Below are 20510 nucleotides of genomic sequence, written 5' to 3' on the forward strand. Positions count from 1 at the left end.
CACATATCAGCCATAACATCATGACCACCTGCCTAATACTGTGTAGGTCCCCCTTTCTCCGCCAAAACAGCCCTGACCCGTCAAGGCATAGACTCCACTAGACCTCGGTGTGCTGTGGTACTGGCACCAGGATTTTAGAAGCAGATCCTTTAAGTCCTCTAAGTTTTGAGGTTGGGCCTACATAGATCACACTTGTTTGTCCAGCCGATCCTACAGATGCTTGATTGGATTGAGATTTGGGTAATTTGGAGGCCAAGTCAATACATTGAACTCTTTATGCTTAGTGGCAGGGCGCATTATCCTGCTGAGAGATGCCACTGTCATTCGGGAATAACGTTTCCGTGAAAGGGTGTACGTCTGCAACAATACTTAGGTAGGTGGTACATGTCAAAGAAACATCCACATGTATTGCAGGACCCAAGATTTCCCAGCAGAGCATTGCCCACGGCATCACACTGCCTCCGCTGGTATGCCTTCTTCCCATAGTCCATCCTCGTACCATGTGTTCGCCAGGTAAGTGACGCACACGCACCCAGCCACCACATGTTGTAAAATAAAACTTTATTTGTCAGACGAGGCCACCTTCTTCAATTGCTCTGTGGCAAAGTTCTGATGCTCAAGTGTCCATTGTAGGCGCTTTCAGCAGTGGGTATGCAGCCCCATACAATGCATCCGGAAATTATTCACAGCTCTTCTTTTTCCACATTTTATGTTACAGCCTTATTCCAAATTGGATTAAATTACCTTTTTTACTGAAACTTCTACACACAATACCCCACTTTTTTTTTAAATAGATTTTCAAAAATTCTAAACGAAAATATAACTTGGCACACCTATTTTTGGGCAGTTTCTCCCATTCTTCTTTGCAGGACCTTTCAAGCTCCATCAGGTTGGATGGGGAGGGTCGGTGCACAACCATTTTCAGATCTCTCCAGAGATGTTTAACCGGGTTCACGTGTGGGCTCTTCCTGGGCCACTCAAGGACATTCACTGAGTTGTCCCGAAGCCACTCCTTTGTTATCTTGGCTGTGTGCTTAGGGTTGTTGTCTTGTTGGAAGATGAACCTTCGTCCCAGTCTGATTGGTTGAGTGCTGCAGAGATGGTTGTCCTTGTGGAAGGTTTTCCTCTTCACAGAGCAACGCTGGAGCTCTGATGCACTGTGTTCTGACACCTTTGTATCAGAACCAGCATGAACTTTGTTAGCCATGTGAGCTACAGTAGCTTGTCTGTTGGATCGAACTACACAGGCCAGCCTTCGCTCCTCATGTGCATCAATGAGCCATTGCCGCCCATGACCCTATCGCCAGTTCACCGCTTTTCCTTCCTTGGACCACTTTTGATAGGTACTGACCACTGCAGACTGGGAACACCCCCCACAAGACTGCAGTTTTGGAGATGCTCTGACCCAGTCGTCTAGCCATCACAATTGGGCCCTTGTCAAAATCACTCAAATCCTTACGCTTGCCCATTGTTCCTGTTTCTATCACAACTATAGGACCAAATATTAACTTTCATGCCATTTCAGTGGTCATAATGTTATGGCTAATGAGTGTATATACTGTTTATATACAACAGAGACTTTATATACAAGAAACTAGCTACATACCCAAGCTGTTCTTTTGCTTCAGCTATGATGCGTTGCAATTCCTCTTTGCTCAACTCCACCTGTTACAATAGTGTGTCATTATAACAGTGGCTTGACACAGTGACAGATATGAATAACAAGGACATCATTACAGAATGTATGGCAAGCCTAGTAGCGATGCAGTTTTCACTAGTAAAAATGACATTTTGGTATGTCAAAATATAACTACAATTGTTGCCATGTAGATTACACCAGAGCCATGGACTACACAAAGTCACAACGCCTAGAAAGACAAAAGGATTAGATTTTCATTGCTTTAGGCATCATCACTTGCTGGACAACCTTTCAATTGGCAATTCACAAATACATTTTTGGGTACCCTATAGCCTACTGTTAGAAGCAAATTCACTTTTATACAACAGGAACAATGTTCGTACAAATTTTGTCTCTTTGGTCAGTTGTTGTGTGGTATTTATGCAAAAGCGATACAGAACATCCAAGACTATTTTACAACATTGTCTTGCACAAAAAAAATACAAATGTTAAAGAAAACATAGCAAACACCTCTAGGCAGAATCTACAAAATGTGTAGTGGTGGTAAGACAATTTAAGAGAGATTTAAGAGAGAACCAATATGATATTGATTAACATAACATAAGCAATTGATAACATGGGATACAGCAGACAAACGAAGGCTACATAATCATTTGCATGAATGTACTAGGGCAGGGGTGTGAAACTCATTTTCACCGAGGGCCACATCAGCATTATGGTTGCCCTCAAAGGGCCAGTTGTAACTACGATGTATCGATGTTTACAATTTAAAAACATCGTTTTTGCTGCGATTGCAGTTCGCCTTTTAATTCTTGAATTCTGTTTTTCCTCGGAGGCTAAATTTGGCATATTTATCTCCGTGATTGGTGTCAAAATGCCGACGGAGATCGTACTGTCTAATGACCGACATCGCCTCATAACACTAAATACATTCCGTTTTTTCTCCTTGAAAAATGTATTCTAGGGATGGTAAGATTCACCGGTTTGCATCGGTGCTCTGGCATAAAAGCTCACGATGCCATAGCCCAGATAAAAAGTGTGCACCGGATACAATGTGGGATGAAATCGCGATGCATCGTTTCTAACATCTTTACATCGCTATAATCTGATTTATTATGTGTAGACGAACACCTTTAGTATTTAGAAATGTGACCAATAATTGTATATTTAGATAGATTCCTCCTCTCTCAGGGCTCGACAATAACGATGGCCCGATTGGCCGGGGCCAGTAAACGTTGGGACAGTTAAACTACAGTAGCAACTCACTGTCCCGATCGGGCCACTGCAAATCATTGATTGAAAAAACATTGATTGTTTGTGTTGAGTGGTTGTCAAATTGTAATTCTCTGATCTCAATAACAACTGGCGCGAGACACTGAAGTGAAGGAGAGCTACGAGCTCAAACGTAAGCAACTTTTTTTTACATTTACATTTACATTTAGTCATTTAGCAGACGCTCTTATCCAGAGCGACTTACAGTAAGTACAGGGACATTCCCCCCGAGGCAAGTAGGGTGAAGTGCCTTGCCCAAGGACACAACGTCAGTTGGCATGACCGGGAATCGAACTGGCAACCTTCGGATTACTAGCCCGATTCCCTCACCGCTCAGCCACCTGACTCCCAGTTATGTAACTAAGATGCACTGTGTCGTCTGTTCCCGTCTAAAGCAGACAAAAGTGGATCTTTTTACACAGGCACTGACAATTTTCGAGAACAATCACTGACCAGCCATGCTAATAACAGACAGCACCTGGTTTGCGTGACAGCTAAGCGGCTGGTTGACAATCCATCTGCCAGGCCGTTGACCATGCTGGTCAGGAATTTTAATGCAGATGCCCATCGTGTTACTGCACGACTTATAACAAAGGCATATCACGTAATTAAGACGCGCCAGCCGTTCGCCTCGTTCCCCCGGGCTATTGAACTGCAGCAGAAGAATGGTGTCGACTTGGGTATTCAGTATCATACTGATGAAATGCTATGGAAGTGTTTCCCCTACCATTATATTAGGGGGGCGCTCCACCCCCCCATGGCACCCCCCGCCCCCCTTGGAATGTCAAGTAAATAAAAATAATAATTCATGTTTTTTGTTTGTTAGTTAATAGCGCCAGATCACAAAATAAGTAATTTAAGGTTACATTTCCTATAAAAACAGGTCTATAGCTTGCTCTTTTATTAAACAAAAAATGGCCTTATGTTATTTATCATATTTACACTACGGCATGTCATTTCTGTCTCTACATGGTCGCCCCCCGTCGCCCCCACAAAAGCTGTAAACCTAGGGTAAACACTGTATGGAAGCTTTTATATAGTAGCATTGAGGGACCAGAGGTTTCAGTTTCATCCAGACAGAGTTGTGCAGAGATGGCTGTCGGCAGGGGAGGGAGCACGTCATGTTTGAGGTTAAAAGTCAATTGTTTTGCTGACTATTACCCACCATTACCAACGTTGAGCCCTGTCTCTGTTTCGCGGGCTCATCTCCACTGCTGTCAATGGCCGATTGTCATGAAGTCTCTCGGCCAAGTTTCACGCGAGTTGGAGGGGTGTTTGGGAGAGTGTTACCATAGCGGATGAAGAGTTACACGTCCCTACAACTTGCAATAAATCCAAGGCTTGGCAACACTTTGGATTTTCGAAGAAAGATGGGAAATTCAATAAGACCAGGGTTTCCCGCAGCACTTTTCAGTTAAGGCTAAGCAACACACGCCTGCCGCCTTAACTATGTTTTTTTATAGCCCTATCCGCCGTATACCCCCCCCCCCCCCCCCCCCGGTCTGACGGCAAACCCCACCCTATCACCTTAACTAACAATTTTTCTGCGGGAAACCCTGAAGACCCATGCAATCTGCAAGATATGTTTTGCTGCCATAAAGTACACAGGCAGCACTACTAATTTAGGTACTCACCTGAAGAGTGACGTCTGCCTCCTCCTCGGATTCAGCTATGGCTAAAGTGGCCAGCTCCACCGGTAACCCCTAGCAAGAAGACTGAGCAAAGTATTGCCACTTTTTTTGCTGGCTAACAACTCAGCTCGTTCTAACGCAATAATCGAAGCCATTGCCTTCTTTATTTGTTAAGATATCCAGCCTTACAGTGTTGTAGAGAACGAGGGCTTCCAATACCTCCTCAACATGTTGGAGCCGAGGTACCACATTCCAAATAGGAAGAAACAAATCCCTGTTCTATACGAGAAAGTAAGACAAGCGATAGCTGAGTCATTGAGCAATGCCCAAAGAGTTGCAATAACAGTTGATGGTTGGACCTCTTGCGCCACTGACTTGACTGACTCACTGTATGTCACAGTCACGGCACACTACATTGATGACGAGTGGGTGTTGCAAAACCACATTCAACAAGGCTCACACAGGGAATAATCTAGCAGTTTTACTGAAGGACATTTGTTGCAAGTGTAAGATCAAAGACAGGAACCCAGCATTGGTCACGGATAATGCAAAAAACATGATACTGGCTAGAGTTCATGCAGAGATGAACCCCCATTTGCGATGCATCGCGCACACACTAGTCCTGGCCTCGCAAACATGAACTGATGTCCATGATGTTCCCACAAGATGGAACAGTTCCCTTGACATGTTGGAGCGTTTTTGGGAGCAGCAGCCTGCTGTGTTGAACACCCTGATGTCAAGGAAGATAAAGAGGGGAGAAGAATTAGCCAGCCTGACAGAGGAATACATGACACTGCAGTGTTTCCTCAGTGCGTCCATCTCAATGATCTCCCCAATCCAGGCCAAACTGCAGAGGAATTTCCAGCCAGATGAGAGCGATCTACTGGTATGTTCTCTGATGAAGGAGTGATTCAGACAGGACTTTGATGGTCGCTACAAATATTTCCAAGACCTCCTCTACTATGGGAGTCAGTTGGCTGAGCGGTGAGGGAATCGGGCTAGTAATCCGAAGGTTGCCAGTTTGTTACCAAATGACGTTGTGTCCTTGGGCAAGGCACTTCACCCTACTTGCCTCGGGGGAATGTCCCCGTACTTACTGTAAGTCGCTCTGGATAAGAGCGTCTGCTAAATGACTAAATGTAAATGTATGCCGCAGTGCTTGATCCACGTTTCAAAGACCTGGCTTTCTTAGAAGACAACGGCACCAAGGACATGATATTCATGAAGATAACAGCAGAGGTGGTGATGATGGAGGGAGAGGTAAGTTTACTTAAATTGGAAAAGAAAATCTAGCAGCCAGTCTCCTTTATACTGATTTTTGTCAGGCAAGTGACAGTGGCACACAATGAGGGCCAGGCAGGTGACAGTGGCACACAATGAGGGCTAGGCAGATGAATCAGAAGTTGACAGGAGACCCCACAAAGAGGAAGAGAGAGGTTTGTTCTAATAGGAACTGTGCCAAAGGTTATAAAACTATGATGACTTAAAAATGCATGCATTATATATAGTAGTATACGTAACAATCCCAGAACGTCCTTAAAGTCCCACAAATCCCCCTGGCTTTTAAAGAACTCCACATTGGGACCATCCTGGGGACGTTCTGGGAACGTACAAAGCGAGGTCCTTTACACCAGCGGGGAAGTTCTGGGAACGTACAATTTCTAGCTGGGTAATGATTAATCGATTATTGACAGAACGAAATTTCCCCCCTACTAGTCAGAATTCAATTTCAGATGTCTAGAAATCCATTTATTATCATGTAATGTAAGAATTTATAACAATATGTAATGTAACAATTGTAGACATCCTACAGTTAAGCTGTTTAAAACGGCGTTTCTTGTTGACATGTTAGCATAGCTGAGCTAGCAAAATACTGTAGTAACTTACTTTGTCTGGTGTGTTTTTGGACACTCCTCGCATTACCCACCCAACACATGTAATCTGGGAGCTCATTCTTGATCCGTTTCCACGTAAAACAAATCAAGTCGATACAATGTACAATTACCACACGTACAAACAAGGTCTTCTTGGAGATGTGAAAACATCCGCATGCATCCACGTGTTTGGGACCTACAGCCAGTTCGATGTAGCAGCCACGCAAATGTCGCATCGTCATAACGTCATCGAACAATTTACAGTGCATTTGCCTGATCAGAAACCAGAACATTTTATAATTTCCAAAGTATTTATTTGCTATCATCACTGTTTATATGTCCAAAATGTCATTCAGTCTTTGGCCACAAGTCTAGTAAAGTTTATATATTTTTTATTTCAATTCCAGCATTAACTTTAAGTCTGCGATGGGTTTGTTTTATAAACCCAGTTGCAAGAAAATGTAGTATTGCATAATCTAGTGGAATTCATAATTTTTTTCTAGGGACTGCTCGTCTGATACTTGAATCAAACTATTATTGTATTGTATTTATTTATTAAGGTATTTAGCTAATATGAAAACTTACTACAAATGGTATATGCAAAAATAAACTAAATGACTCGTTTAACCAGATAGACAGATATACAAATAGCTAGACAGATGGATTGATACAGCAACATTAATAACAAATAAACACAAGGACAATTTTAATACAAAAGCCATGGTGTCATTGTTTGACTGAAAACAAAACAAAAACAATCAAAATGAATCCTCATTTAAAACATCATTGTTCATGTCATCTTCCTTGAGTCTCAAACTTGAGTCCCCAACTGTGATTTTCTAAAAACATGAACATTATCTCCAATTCTTCTGGAAAGCTGGATGAAAATTTATTCATATGTTCTTATACTTTTGTAAAACCTTTTTTTTCCCTATAATATAAAGCACAAATTAAAGTTACAAGACACAGATTAAAATGTATATGCTGTTCATATAAAGATTATGTAAATTTTTAGGAGAAGAAAAAAAAGACTTTACCATCATTCAACAGTTTCATTCCTGCCACCAGCTCAATGCTCCAGGTTTTAGGCCACATTCAAGAAATATTGTATAAGTACTATATTCAAATTCTTATCACTTTGTTATTTGCCTTGGGGTAGTGACAAACTTTACATAAACACTTACCACTATACAGTCTATGTAGAATACATACAAGAGATTTAACAGTGTAACTGAAACAATCAATTACATTTTAAGTTTCTAACATCAGAGCAGTTGGCATCAAGTGAGCACTATATCATTGCATCTTGAATGAGAAAGGCAAGTCATCAGTGAAAATACACCTCTGTGTCCACAGTGTATTCAAGGACCTTGTCAGTAACTGGCCTCAAGCGCTTGGTTACCAATTTGAGGTTAGCCTCATGAAGGATGACCTGGGTCAAGTACTTCTCTCGTTTGATCTGTTCTTTTACAGCGTAAGGCACATCCGGGATTACATAGGCCAGTATGAACTTGGTGAGGTACACAATGTGCTGGTAGAATAGAAAATGTGAAAATAGTTTCAACAGGCTGGTGGATGACCTTAGATGCACAGTAGAAATGTTTCAAATGTTTGGATCTTAAGAGCTTTTGTACAAAGCAAGATCTATAAATATTATTACTCTTGTTATGAAATATGGTAAAAAAAAAGATTATTCTGGTCCCAGTTGTAGCAAGTTTGGATTTACTCTTACACTAGAATTACTCTGCACCAGAAAGATTGTCGTACTCACCTCTACAACGATTATAAAAGCCATTTTCGCAGCTACAACATGCCAGTAATAAATGCTGTATTGATATTCTCTGTGATGTCCAGGTGGATATCTGAAATCTCTGTACCTAAAGTAATAAGTAAAATGAAACCGTAAACATGAATTAAATGAAACAGTAAACAAATGGGAAACACTTTTCAATTGTAACTTAAATTGTTATGTTCCTGCTTGTTACGATATTATCTAATGATCAGAAGAAAAACATTCGTCATCAAATAATACCATAGTTTGTTCATATTTAGATGTTATGGGTTCAGTGTACCTGCAAGTAGTGATGTTGTTAAGCCAGTATGGTGTGTTACGTGGTCTACTCTCAATGGAGAAGTCCCTGATGTCAAACACGGAAAGCGTGTTGTTGATGTAGCCCTCCATAGTATGATTGGATTGGTCACCATATGGGTACACAGAGAAAGACCAATAGTACACCAACCGAGGAATCATGTCAGATGTAAAGGCAATAATCATTGCCTGGAAAAGAAAGTTTAGTCTTGATTATTTTGCCTTAGATCAAATACCACCATTTCCTCACAATGAAGCAAATTGCCAGAACTTCACAATCACAAAAAACTCACGTTTGTTGCCACAGCCAAAATTGCAATTCCCTGAAGAATAGGCTGCCAGGCCCCAATGTCCTGGGCCTTCTCTGGAACTATGCGGCGAAACTGGGTGGTAATCTTCCAGGCGTCAACTCGGATCTCAAACAGGTTGTTGACCAGTGCCAGTACTGGGGCCAGTGGGAAGGATGCCACAAACAGTGTCACAAAGCCAAACTGGATTACTGTAGGGGAGCAAATCTCAAATACACACAGGCACAAACACACACACACACACACACACAATCTCAATTAATTGCATCACCTATTGTCGGAAATCTGAAATCTACCTTCCCAGCATTCTATTTTAGTGAGTAATTTAAAAAACAAACGGACATGCTTTATACACAAACATGTAAACGTACACAGAAGGTTCCTTCTATCTTACCCATTTCCAAGTATTCATAAAAGAGTCCCAGCTTTCCAAGGGGCTGAAGCTGGTAATCCTGTTCCCAGCGAGGAATAATTTTTTCTGAGCCCACACGAGTGCAGTAACGGAAAATCAAATTCTTGACCCACCTGTTCAAATCAGAATCAGAATTGGCTTTATTCACCATGTAAGTAAAAAAAAAAAAAAACAATTCTGTGTAAATATGCATACATAAAATAATTGCACAATGCAAAAATGTATTGGCCATTGTATTTGTGAATTTGTTCACAAAAAGGTAACAGGTGTAGGAAGTTTGCTTTAAAGCTGTAAGTGACCAACAAGTAGTAAATATTTGTTTCTGAAATTTAACCTATAGATTTACAGAATTGGCTTACATGAAGACATAAAAAATTATTTTTTTGCAACTCTTGTTGCGCAGAGTAATTGTTTGGGGACCAGATTGGAAGTTTAAACTATAACTTACGGCATTAGTACCTCCTGTATGTTATTCCAGATAGCTTTGCCACCCATGATGACGGTCAACTGGGTTGTTAACTCAATCAAGCATCCGCCAGGGTCACACTGCAAGAATGAGGATAAAAATTATTACCAACCTCACACTGTGGTGGTCAGGATGTTGTAGATACCATTTTGAGCCACGTCTGTGCAGTGTTATTTGTACATGGAGTGGCAGCATTCTCTGGTGGTTGGATGTAAATGGACAGAAGCAAGAGTTTTGGCATGATGCAATGAGACTGAGGATGCTCGAAAGATATAGTAGTATTAAGTACAAGTATGTTACAATGTTGGGAGAAGTTAAAAAAGATTAAGTGAAGCACAACGCACGTCTCTCCAGCAAGTATTTTATTCTTTGACCACATTCTATGAGTGTAGGATACCATTATTTATCAACCTGGAAAATTCCCAAGAAAAACTTGGTAGAAAACTAGATTTTTAAATGTAGTTCAGAAATCACTTTAGAAAGAACTATTGCAACATACAAGTGAACGGGCAGACTCACGTCTGGAACAAATCAGCTGACGGGAATTTGGTTTCCACAAGGGGGCATTTTGTATCTCTCTGATAGAAACTCTCATATCTAAAATGATGGGGGGACAGCCAGAAGCGGAGTTACCGCTGGTGCAGAGAGGCAAACCTCCCCGGGCCCCATGATCAGTAGGGGCCCATCTGAGCAACTTTTAATAATTTGTGTGAATAATTTGTGTCAATTAGTTAATTCAAAGCCAGCTATCTTTATGAGTTATTGCACACCAGGTCCATCATTATAGTACTCCAACAATGCATCAGTTTGTGACAGACTGAGTGATGAACTCTATTTGAATAGGCCTTCTAGTGTCGTATAAATCCCTGTCTACTTTATTTTTGAATAGGCTTTGTAGTGTTGTAGACCACTGTGTCGATTTTGTGTTTGAATAGGCCTTGAAATGTAGAAGGGTTTTGGGCAGACACAGACAAATTTTGAGCAATACCGTCGAAAATGAACGAATGAACTTGAATAATAAAAGATTTGTTCATTTATATTCAAAGAACCGAGTCAGTAAAATGATCCGAACTTCCCATCACTACAACATACTGACGTTGCTCATTCTACCACTAGACCGTCTGATCTGCTTCTGTATGTCATTGTTGAATCAGATAAAGTCATTCAGTCAGCCTAAAGTCGTGCTTCAAATGGCCCCGCTCCTTCTGGGCGATTTGGGGCAAAATGAAAATCGCCCCAGACCTCTCCGATTGACTACTGGACAAAAAGGCATTGCTGTATGAGTTAACCAGTTCACAACAAATAGATACAATTGTCCTGCTTAAGGTACTTACCGAGTGGGTCGCCTTAATCATTATTTAAAAAATTGCCCCCCCTGAGAATTTTTTCAGGAGCCGCCACTGCTCACACTGCCTTGTGGGGCCTGTCACGTGACTTACATTTAAAATTAAGTAAGTCTACCTACTTAAAAAAAAATGCCATTACTGCATTTGCTGCCGTATCGATACAGTAGCATCTGCATCGATGCATGCATCAGTAAGGAGTAATTCACAATATTTTGCCATGTCGATTATTTTTAGTACAGCCCTAGTTCCTGGCTAAAAAAAACATGTATAAGCATGGAAATGTATAAATAAGCAAAAAAAAAATGCAGCTCTTCATGGACTTACCTCCTCATTCCTGTATTTTCCCCACAAATAGACTGGCTGACCAGGATAGCCAACCACTTTTCCCTTGGCAAAGGCAATGTAGAAGCAAGATGAATAATAGTTTACAAATTGGAAAAGGAACATCTTCAGAGTAAGACTGTTCTCATACTCTGTCTTGGTTCTTGGTAGCTCTGTCATGGGAGACATAATAATTGTTTTTGTGACTTACTGTTTAACAATAGCATAACAACAGCATGTTAGAAAAAGGTTGGGGTTAACCCTAACCCTAATTCCCCTCTTGGATGCCTAATATACAAGAAAGCCTTATAAACTGCCCACTAGGGTGCCCTTCCAGTGGAGCAAATGTGGTCCAGTCCCTTTAGGGTGCCCCAACGTTTTTGCCCCTGCCCCTCAGGCTGTGAGGGGCAGGGGCAAAAACATTGGGGCAAGGGGCATTCACCCTCTGAGTCTGTCAGATCAGGGTCGAACAGAAATATTCGGCTTGACTCTACTGTGAGCCTTGAAGACATTCCCAAATGACCTTACTTTGCTATCAAGTCACATTCATTCATTGTCATAAATATTCCTGGTGGGCCTTTCAAACAAAAATGAGAACTGTAAAAAATAATTTAAAGACTATACGTTTAGTTTGAGAATATGTATATAAACATATAGGAATTTAAGTGCAGTTACGTGTAATTTCTCTCAACTAGCACAGTGCCTGGGATGCCTGTGCCCATGATAAAGCTGATAAAGGGAGTCAGGTGGCTGAGCGGTGAGGGAATCGGGCTAGTAATCCGAAGGTTGCCAGTTCGATTCCCGGTCATGCCAGCTGACGTTGTGTCCTTGGGCAAGGCACTTCACCCTACTTGTCTCGGGGGAATGTCCCTGTACTTACTGTAAGTCGCTCTAGATAAGAGCGTCTACTAAATGTAAATGTAAAGCTGGTGATTAACATGTCGTTAGATTTAGTTGATTTAATGCAGACTTAATTGGAGTTTGTGCACTCGTGTAAACCAGTTTCACAGTTCAATTTGATTCCTGTGCATCCACATGGATTATCAGTCGGCATGGGCCGGTATCAGATTTTGACGGTATGATAACCTTGAGAAAAAATACCACGGTTTCACGGTATAATGGTATTGCGATATTGCGATTACAGCTCAAAAATATTTTTTGGGACCACAATATATTTTATTTTTTTTTTAACATATAAAATAGTTTGAACAGAAGTAAACGTCAAGTTAAATAGTTCAATTCTTAGTTGTTGTTTTTTACCAGAAAGAACAATACATTAAAAAAAATGTTTTTAACCTTTTCACACACAGACGGTGGAAGACTTAAAGGTCCCATGACATGAACATTTCACTTTAGGAGGTTATTTAAACATTAATGAGTTCCCCTAGCCTGCCTTTGGTCCCCCAGTGGCTAGACATGTTGATAGATGTAAACCAAGCCCAGGGTATTCTTCTCCCCTGGGTATTCTTCTGCCCAGGGTAAAATGGACATACAGTGAACCTTAAAGTCCTTTGACACCTCTTTCCTATCTAAATCTCACAACTTGAAACTGCAGCTGTAAAACGATCGGTTTTGAAAAAGCTGTATCTGTGACGTCACAAATAAAGCATCACCTTTGTCACGCCCCAACATTTATACAGACCAGCCCTCTGGTGTTAGTTAGTGCTGCTCTGTGTACTTCCACACCAACAACAAAGGAGAAAGTTTGAAATTTTATTGAAAATGGACCATCGTAAATGCAGTGTTCCAGGCTGTACTGCTGACACTTTTCATAATCTTTCCAAGGAACCAGACACTCGACGGGCATCGCTGATGTTTGTCTATGAGAAGATCCCTGTGAAGTTCGACACTGAATTATTAATTTGCTCGAACCATTTCACCAAAGACAGTTTTGAATAATAACCTTGGACAATTTAAAGAAGGATTTGCTAAGCTACTGTTGCTGAAAAGAGGTGCTGTTCCAACCTTATGCTCATCACAACGCAAGCTGTAAGTATAATTTTGTCGCTAGCAGTTAGCCTATTAGCAATGCTAACGTCTCCTGTATCTAGCATAGGTAGAATGCTAAATACGTTTCTAAACACATCAACATACCTTACTTAGCAAATGACTCTAGCTAGAAAACGAATAGCAGTCTAGCCTATTGCTAACGCCTGTCTAGATTATCTATTCGAAAGGACTGGAGAAAGGCAGGTGCTAGATACAGGATACGTTAGCATTGCTAACTAGAAAGGTACATTTCCTGAATAAAATTTGTGTGTTGGCTGAAAGCAGTTGAAACGATTGTTTTGATGGCTTGAATAGTGAAGAAGGTTTTACAATTTTTTTAAAGAGGTATGTGCTTTAAAAACAAAATGGTGAGAAAAAGTGTTAAAAGTATATCTGTCATTGATATGCATTGCGATATTTTCTTACTGTTGAAAATGGAGAAAAAACAGTGATGAAAAGAGTATCTTATTGACTTTCATACATTTTTAAGCGTTAAAAGTATTAAAGAATGAAATATTGAGAAACAGAAAAAAGTTTGAAGTTAGAAAAATGAGCAAATATAGTGATGAAGAGTATATTGCATAACAGTTATCAATATCATAGCAGACAAAAGTATGTCAGCAGTATGAAGGTGAAAAAAAGTGTTGCTTTGAAACTAAAATGGTGAGACAGTGTTAAAAGTATATCTGTCATTGTTATGCATTGCAATATTGTCTCACGGTTGAAAAAGGAGAAAAAGAGTGATGAAAAAGGTATCTTATTTAATTTCATAAATGTTAAAGCGTAATGTTAGAGCCATTTTATATTTTATTTCATTCTAAACCTTTTAAATTTTTAAACCCTTAGTATTAGTTAGACTTGTACACTTCTTATTTAAGATTCTTATATGTTTAATGTGTGCACCTTCCTGCCACAGTAAATTCCTTGTCTGTGTGATGTTTCTTGGCGAATAAAACCCATTCTGAAAAGTATTAATAATTGAAAGATAAGAAAGTTTGAACAGTGGAACACTGAAGAGCTTTGGCCAATCGGATTGGTTCCTTGTTTCTTGTAACATAGCAACTGTTGGTCATTGTCAACATTTCTAACCTAGAATCTAGGTTTTAGGTTCAAGATGAAGGAGAAACTAATCATGTGTGCCTGCACAACCAGTCCTGTTCAGACACTTAATTTAAAGATGACATCAAAATAATAATCCATAGTGCAGGGTTGCCGATGTTGTCGTCCCTGGTGAGTTTCTTAAATTCAATCTCGTCACATTATGTGACTTTGTTGTGCAACTGGAAAAGCTAGCTACTCTAACTCAGAATGCTGCTGCAAAAAAAGCTGAAAAAAGTGGGTGGTAAATTAGAGCATGCTACATCTAACCAGCGGATCATTTCTTGCAAGTGTGTCAAAGTGGTATTTTTACAGACTGTATTAACACCGTAGTCGTGAATAATGCATGCATAGTCATTGTCGTCCATCTTTAGCCGAAGAAGCTAGGGAGTAGCCTAATATCAAGTTAGCGGTTTGCAGTAACTCATAGCAGAGTTACCTCTGGAAAAGTTATCTGCTCGGTACTGCTCTGCGCTGCAAGAGAAGCCGTGTGTCCCTGAACCCCGTCTGTCTCTGGTCCATGTTAAATCTATCCACAGTGAAATGGTCACTGCAGAGGCGGCTGTTGGAGTTTATCGGAAGCTTTCCATCAGCGTGGCTCTTCACAAAATCAATCCACCTATTTTTCCTTTCCTCATCAATAGGGAAATTAAATAGCATTTTTCACGCTGAGAAGCACATATTTGATAGTTGTCTTGAGTTATAAAGAGTTAAAAACCAGACAATAAGAAACATGGTATGTTAATCTCACTGCAAACTTTTGATGAAACTTGAGAGCCCTGCTACTACATTTTTGCGATTTAGTACAAACATTTGGGCCTACATTTAGCCGGGTTCACGTATATACTTTTATTTAAAGGTCCCATGACATGCTGTTTTTGGATGCTTTTATATAGGCCTTAGTGGTCCCCTAATACTGTATCTGAAGTCTCTTTCCCGAAATTCAGCCTTGCAGACTTACAGCCAATACGAACAGTCCCACAATGAGCTTTCCTCAGGAAGTGCCGTTTCTGTGTCTGTAGCTTTAAATGCTAATGAGGAGGGGAGAGGCGGGGCAAGGTCGAGGGTGGAGGTGTGCTGGTCTGTGTAGAAACAACAAGGTAAAATTAGTACTCAATTTATTACTTTGTATATATTCCAGGTGCAAGAAGATAGAAGCTAAGCATGTTTAATCTCATCTGATCACCCTGGTTTGCAAATGTGCACACTCAGTCATTTCAATGGGAGGAAAGGCAGATACACCATTACACCAACAGCAGAACCGTTATCCAAATAACAAAATTAAGGGTACAACACTCGCGTTACAGTGTGTGTATTCACACACATACTTGATGCTATTTAAAGGTGACATGATATGAAAACTTCACTTTAGGAGGTTATTTAACATTAATATGAGTTCCCCTAGCCTGCCTTTGGTCCCCCAGTGGCTAGAATTTTCGATAGGTGTAAACCAAGCCCTGGGTGTTCTTCTCCGCCTTTGAGAAAATGAAGGCTCAATTGCTCTGTTTGAAAATCTCTTCCTTGTGACGTCAAGGAGGATGGTTACCTCCCCTCTCTGCTTTGCCCGCCCAGAGAATCTGGCCTGCCCATAAGAAATTGAGCTAGACCGTGCAAGTGTTTTTATCCTCGAGAGACATCATGGCTTGCAAACGAACGAAGCATTACATTTTCTCAGTTTGGATGTACAAAGGAAAACAAAAATCTTTTTACAGTTCCTTCATCCGAGCCTCTGAAGACCCAGTGTCTTAATTTTATTTTCTCTGGAAATGCGCCTACACAACTTCTGTTGTAGGCACATTTGTTTTGTATGTCTGCGCCAAACACTTCAGCCACGACTGTTTCCTCAACTTGAGCTAATAAAAAAACTGGCCTTGCTGAAATTAAATTCTGGATCAGTACTAACTCTCCTTCGTCCAGCTACTAACCTCGGACAAGTAAGTTAACTAACGCTATATCATTTTGTAGCTTTACTGTATATGGTTACCTAGCTGGCTACCCTTAGAATGTGGCTGTAACATTAGCTCTACAGCTAACAGCTGAGTTACTGTCGCTAATGGAAAGGTAGATAGCATCAAGTATGTGTGTGAATACACATGCTGTAACGTGAGTGTTGTACTCTTCTTTGTTATTTGGATAACCGTTCTGCTGTTGGTGTTATGGCGCACGCGATATCCGCCTTTCCCCTCATTGAAATGACTGAGTGTGTACCTCTGCAAACCAGGGTTATCAGATGAGAATGGGCAAATTCGAGGCATCTTACAGCAACGGGGCTACAGCCATTGCGATACATCCATTGTAAACATTAGCGCATGGTGCCGCCCCTCCGCTCCTCATTAGCATTTAAAGCTACAGACACCAAAACAGCGCGTTCTGAGGAAAGCTCCTTGTGGGATTGCTAGTAGTGGCTGTAATTCTGCACCAAGGCTGAATTTCGGGAAAGAGACTTCTGATACAGTATTGGGGGACCACTAAGGCCTATATAAAAGCATCCAAAAACAGCATGTCATGTCACCTTTAAGCAATAAGGTACAAGAAGCAGTACTGTATCGTCAATAAAGTACGTGTTCAAGGGTGTTGTTAGGCCCGATGTGCACTGCCTCTTGTACCTTATTGCTTTTATAATACAGTCATCTGCGACATTATAAATAGTAAATAAATAGTAAGCTGCCTTTCAGCACAAAATAGTTATAGCCAACAAACGGTGTATCACATTTCAGTAGCCGAGAGAAAATAGTCCTGTACGTGTGGCTGTTGCTATGCAACAGACAAACATCATTGTGAACATCACGTTTGTTAGCCTAGCTAGATCTCGCACCATCTCATTCATTCACGTTGCTCATTTTATAAAAGTTGCCTTTAAAATAACAACAATGACAATGGGACGCTTTCAATAAAATAATATTTAATAAAAAAATTAGGCCTAAACATTCTAAATCAATCATAAATGTTTCGTAGGCACTGGGTATGCTACATTTACATTACATTTAGTCATTTAGCAGACGCTCTTATCCAGAGCGACTTACAGTAAGTACAGGGACATTCCCCCCGAGGCAAGTAGGGTGAAGTGCCTTTCCCAAGGACACAACGTCATTTGGTACGGCCAGGAATCGAACGGCAACCTTGAGATTACTAGCCCGATTCCCTAACCGCTCAGCCACCTGACTCCCATATGCTAGTCCATATGCTGTAAACTATAGTTACGAATGACTTGGGACTCGACAGACTAACATTAGGCTGTTGTTAAGGTTTGCTTATGTTGATTTTGATATCTCCATTAATTGTGCATCCATGGAAAACGTTTCTCATGTCCCCTTCTTCTCTGATGACATTGCTTCCGACCACTCTTGCTCTCTTTGCCGGTGGCTCAGTGTTGGAAGTGCCTTCTCCAGCTAGGACTTACTCCAATGCTGTCTTTCATTGAGATTTGGTGCCCAGTAGCTTTGAAGGGAGCTTTCGGATTTATGTCCACTCACTGACATGATTTCTCTTGCTTCCAACCCAGCATTAAAGAGCGTTTGCACCAAGGTGCTGCGCAGGCAGTGATTGGTGTAGATTGTTGTGCCTGCCACTAGGAGTGACAGATACCTTTCCAAGGAGGCGGAGGGTTCCTGGAAGAGAATATGTGTAGCCACGCCGACTGTACTTCTTGCGCTCCTGTGGATCTTTGTGATTCTTTGTCTCCTCATTGAATGTCATACTTCTGTCCATTCTCATCAGCGAAAACAGTGAACGACCCTGTGGTTAGCTGGCGGTTACCCTCCTTCCCTCCTCGTCCAAAGTGCAGTTGGATATCGAACCAGATTTTTCTAACTAGATCCTCTGGTGTGGTCGGATACAGTGAGGCCTTTATTGTGGTTAAATCGCAGGCTGGTGTGGATCCATGATGTTTTGTTTTGTCGTGTCCCTGTCACGCCGTCGTGTAATGGTTTTTACAACGCCAACAAAAACATTGTTTGCGGACGTGAACACACTGTCCTTCATTAAGGAAGTTGATGAAACAAAAGTTCTGTACATCTTCAGTCAATTCTCAAAATTTAAAAACAGCACTGGAACTCAGCAGGGTTGATGCAAAGTGTTTTATTGGTTCTCAGGTAACAAAGATTCCCAATAGAACGTGAGCGTGATCCCGGGATCAGACTGAAGTTTTCTCCGGACAATTTAACTTATATCGTCTTCTTCCCATTGTATGTTAATATGGTACGATATCTGTTAGTTACATAGACATTAGGTAATCTTACCAAGCGTCCCTTGTCTCAGGGGATTCAAAGCAGGTACTTTCCTACATAGACACTTCTTCCAATTAGGCTCTTTCTGACCTTGAACAGCCAGCTGCATTAGGCTTCTGGGCGTAAGGCCACAAATATGTCTCATAAGTTATAGCTGGGCTTCCTGGTTCTTTATGGAATCATACACATGCTCCTCTCCCCCACTCATCCTTTAATTATTTAAACCTTATATTTTGGGCTTCATGTCTCCCACCATTGTTTAGGGATAACAATAATCAGCCGACAGCTTTGCATCCGGTTTCCACTAATATAACTTGTAATAATATGGCTTCCAATAATGCAGTATATACCAAAGAGTGATTTTCAAGTATCTTTAAATCCATAATCATTAACCATCTTCATAATTACAACAGTATGATGTTTTTTCCACATCAAAGTACATGTACTTTCGGAAACAGTAGGCTACTATTTCACTGAAGCATTAGCATCATTACATTAGCCTCTGTTGCCCGGGCAACACATACTACAGCGGTCTATGATGCATCTGTTTTCAATAAACATTCCTCACTAATACATTTTCGTTGTAGGATTTATTATGACAATAGATTCCAAGTGAACTATTTGTTGGTGAAATTATCATTACCTGTGGTTTCAAACCAGTGTAGATCACTGCAACGCTGTACTGTAGCCTACGCGAGACACACTAGTATAGTAGCTAACAAAAACATCTCCACACAGCTGTTTAGAAAGTCAAACGGCGACAGAACATGTTCGGCACTCCCCTTCGCTCTACTTAAATCAAAAGTCTTTCAATAGGTGAAACTATCTGACTACTAACCTGAACTTCATTGCCACAGCCTAAACTTTGTTCATGAAAATAATTAATTTCAGCCTAAACTGTACAACGAAACGTTACATCGAATTCAACCAACGCAATCGCTACCAAGACGAACACAGGTAACTGTACTACTGTAGTAGTACAATTTACCGGGGCAGCTTCTCCACACAGGGATCGCATTTTGCGTTGTTACTGACAATGATCGCTACCAGTGAGCTTTTTATGAATGAGCGATTTCCCCCTAAATAAATGTCAAGCTTATTTACCAGATGAGTTTTTCAATTGGTGAATCAACCTGTCACTCAAATTAGAGCCAATCGCTGTGTGAATACCATCCCGTATGTGGCACAGAGGTTTTCCCTTTTTAAGAGGTCTGTAATTGGCTGAGAGTACTTTGAGCCATAGGCTACTAACCTGAACTTCAATGCCACAGCCTCAATTTGATGTCATTCTGTTCATGAAGATCTCCTCTACAGGACTGTGAAAACCGCAAACATTTCCCAGCTGGGGGATTTTTTATAATCGAGCTTATGTCCGAGGAGTACTCCTGTTTTAGAGCTACATTTTGAGTGCTAACAAACTCCACATCGCTCTATCCAGCTAGTTAGCTTGCCACGAGCAGCCTGGCCCTGTGACAGGTGGGGGGAGGGGCGCAAAGGGCACACTTAAGTGGTATTTTGCTTCCAACTCATTTTGTAGACAACCCATTCATTTGTAGCAGATAAACATCTAAAAACATGCAAGCTAGTAGGCCCGAAAACTAGGATTGAGAGAGGTTGATATAAAAGGAGTATAAGAGAAGCTGACAACGCTGAATGAGTATTTCATTTGTTTGATGTGCAAGGCAACTAAACACCTCTCTGGGAAAGTGTAAAAGGGAAAACAAACATTATGGAGATCCAAATTTACTGAAGAGCTCTGGCAGTAGTGCAATGCTTTGATAATGGTTTACTACATCAGAACTTGATGACTAACTAAATTAAAGAAGCCAATGACAAAAG

At 40.9% G+C, this 20510-nt stretch overlaps 2 protein-coding genes across 3 annotated transcripts in view; both read right to left on the minus strand.

The window, feature by feature from the left end:
* Positions 1–6615, minus strand: part of pwp1 (PWP1 homolog, endonuclein) — a 95977-nt gene extending 89362 nt beyond the window's left edge. The window contains exons 1-2 of the mRNA XM_067254052.1: positions 6430–6615; positions 1607–1665 (exon numbers count right to left, since the gene is read on the minus strand). Of these exons, the coding sequence (XP_067110153.1) occupies positions 1607–1665; positions 6430–6495 (125 nt within the window). The 5' untranslated portion in view covers positions 6496–6615. The remainder of the gene's footprint in view (positions 1–1606; positions 1666–6429) is intronic.
* Positions 6616–6780: 165 nt separating this feature from the next.
* ano6 (anoctamin 6) overlaps positions 6781–20510 on the minus strand; it is a 49992-nt gene continuing 36262 nt past the window's right edge. The window contains exons 14-21 of one of the 2 annotated variants that reach the window (XR_010878789.1): positions 11362–11531; positions 9674–9771; positions 9208–9338; positions 8799–9004; positions 8489–8694; positions 8188–8293; positions 7454–7947; positions 6781–7347 (exon numbers count right to left, since the gene is read on the minus strand). Coding sequence is in view for 1 of the 2 variants with exons in the window: in XM_067254049.1 (XP_067110150.1) it covers positions 7744–7947; positions 8188–8293; positions 8489–8694; positions 8799–9004; positions 9208–9338; positions 9674–9771; positions 11362–11531 (1121 nt within the window). In the remaining variant the exon portion in view is untranslated. Of the gene's footprint in view, positions 7948–8187; positions 8294–8488; positions 8695–8798; positions 9005–9207; positions 9339–9673; positions 9772–11361; positions 11532–20510 lie in introns of both variants that reach the window. The other variant, XM_067254049.1, reaches the window with a different exon arrangement.

The sequence above is a fragment of the Osmerus mordax genome, chromosome 17 (genome assembly GCF_038355195.1).
Source record: "Osmerus mordax isolate fOsmMor3 chromosome 17, fOsmMor3.pri, whole genome shotgun sequence".
NCBI classification, from domain to species: domain Eukaryota; kingdom Metazoa; phylum Chordata; class Actinopteri; order Osmeriformes; family Osmeridae; genus Osmerus; species Osmerus mordax.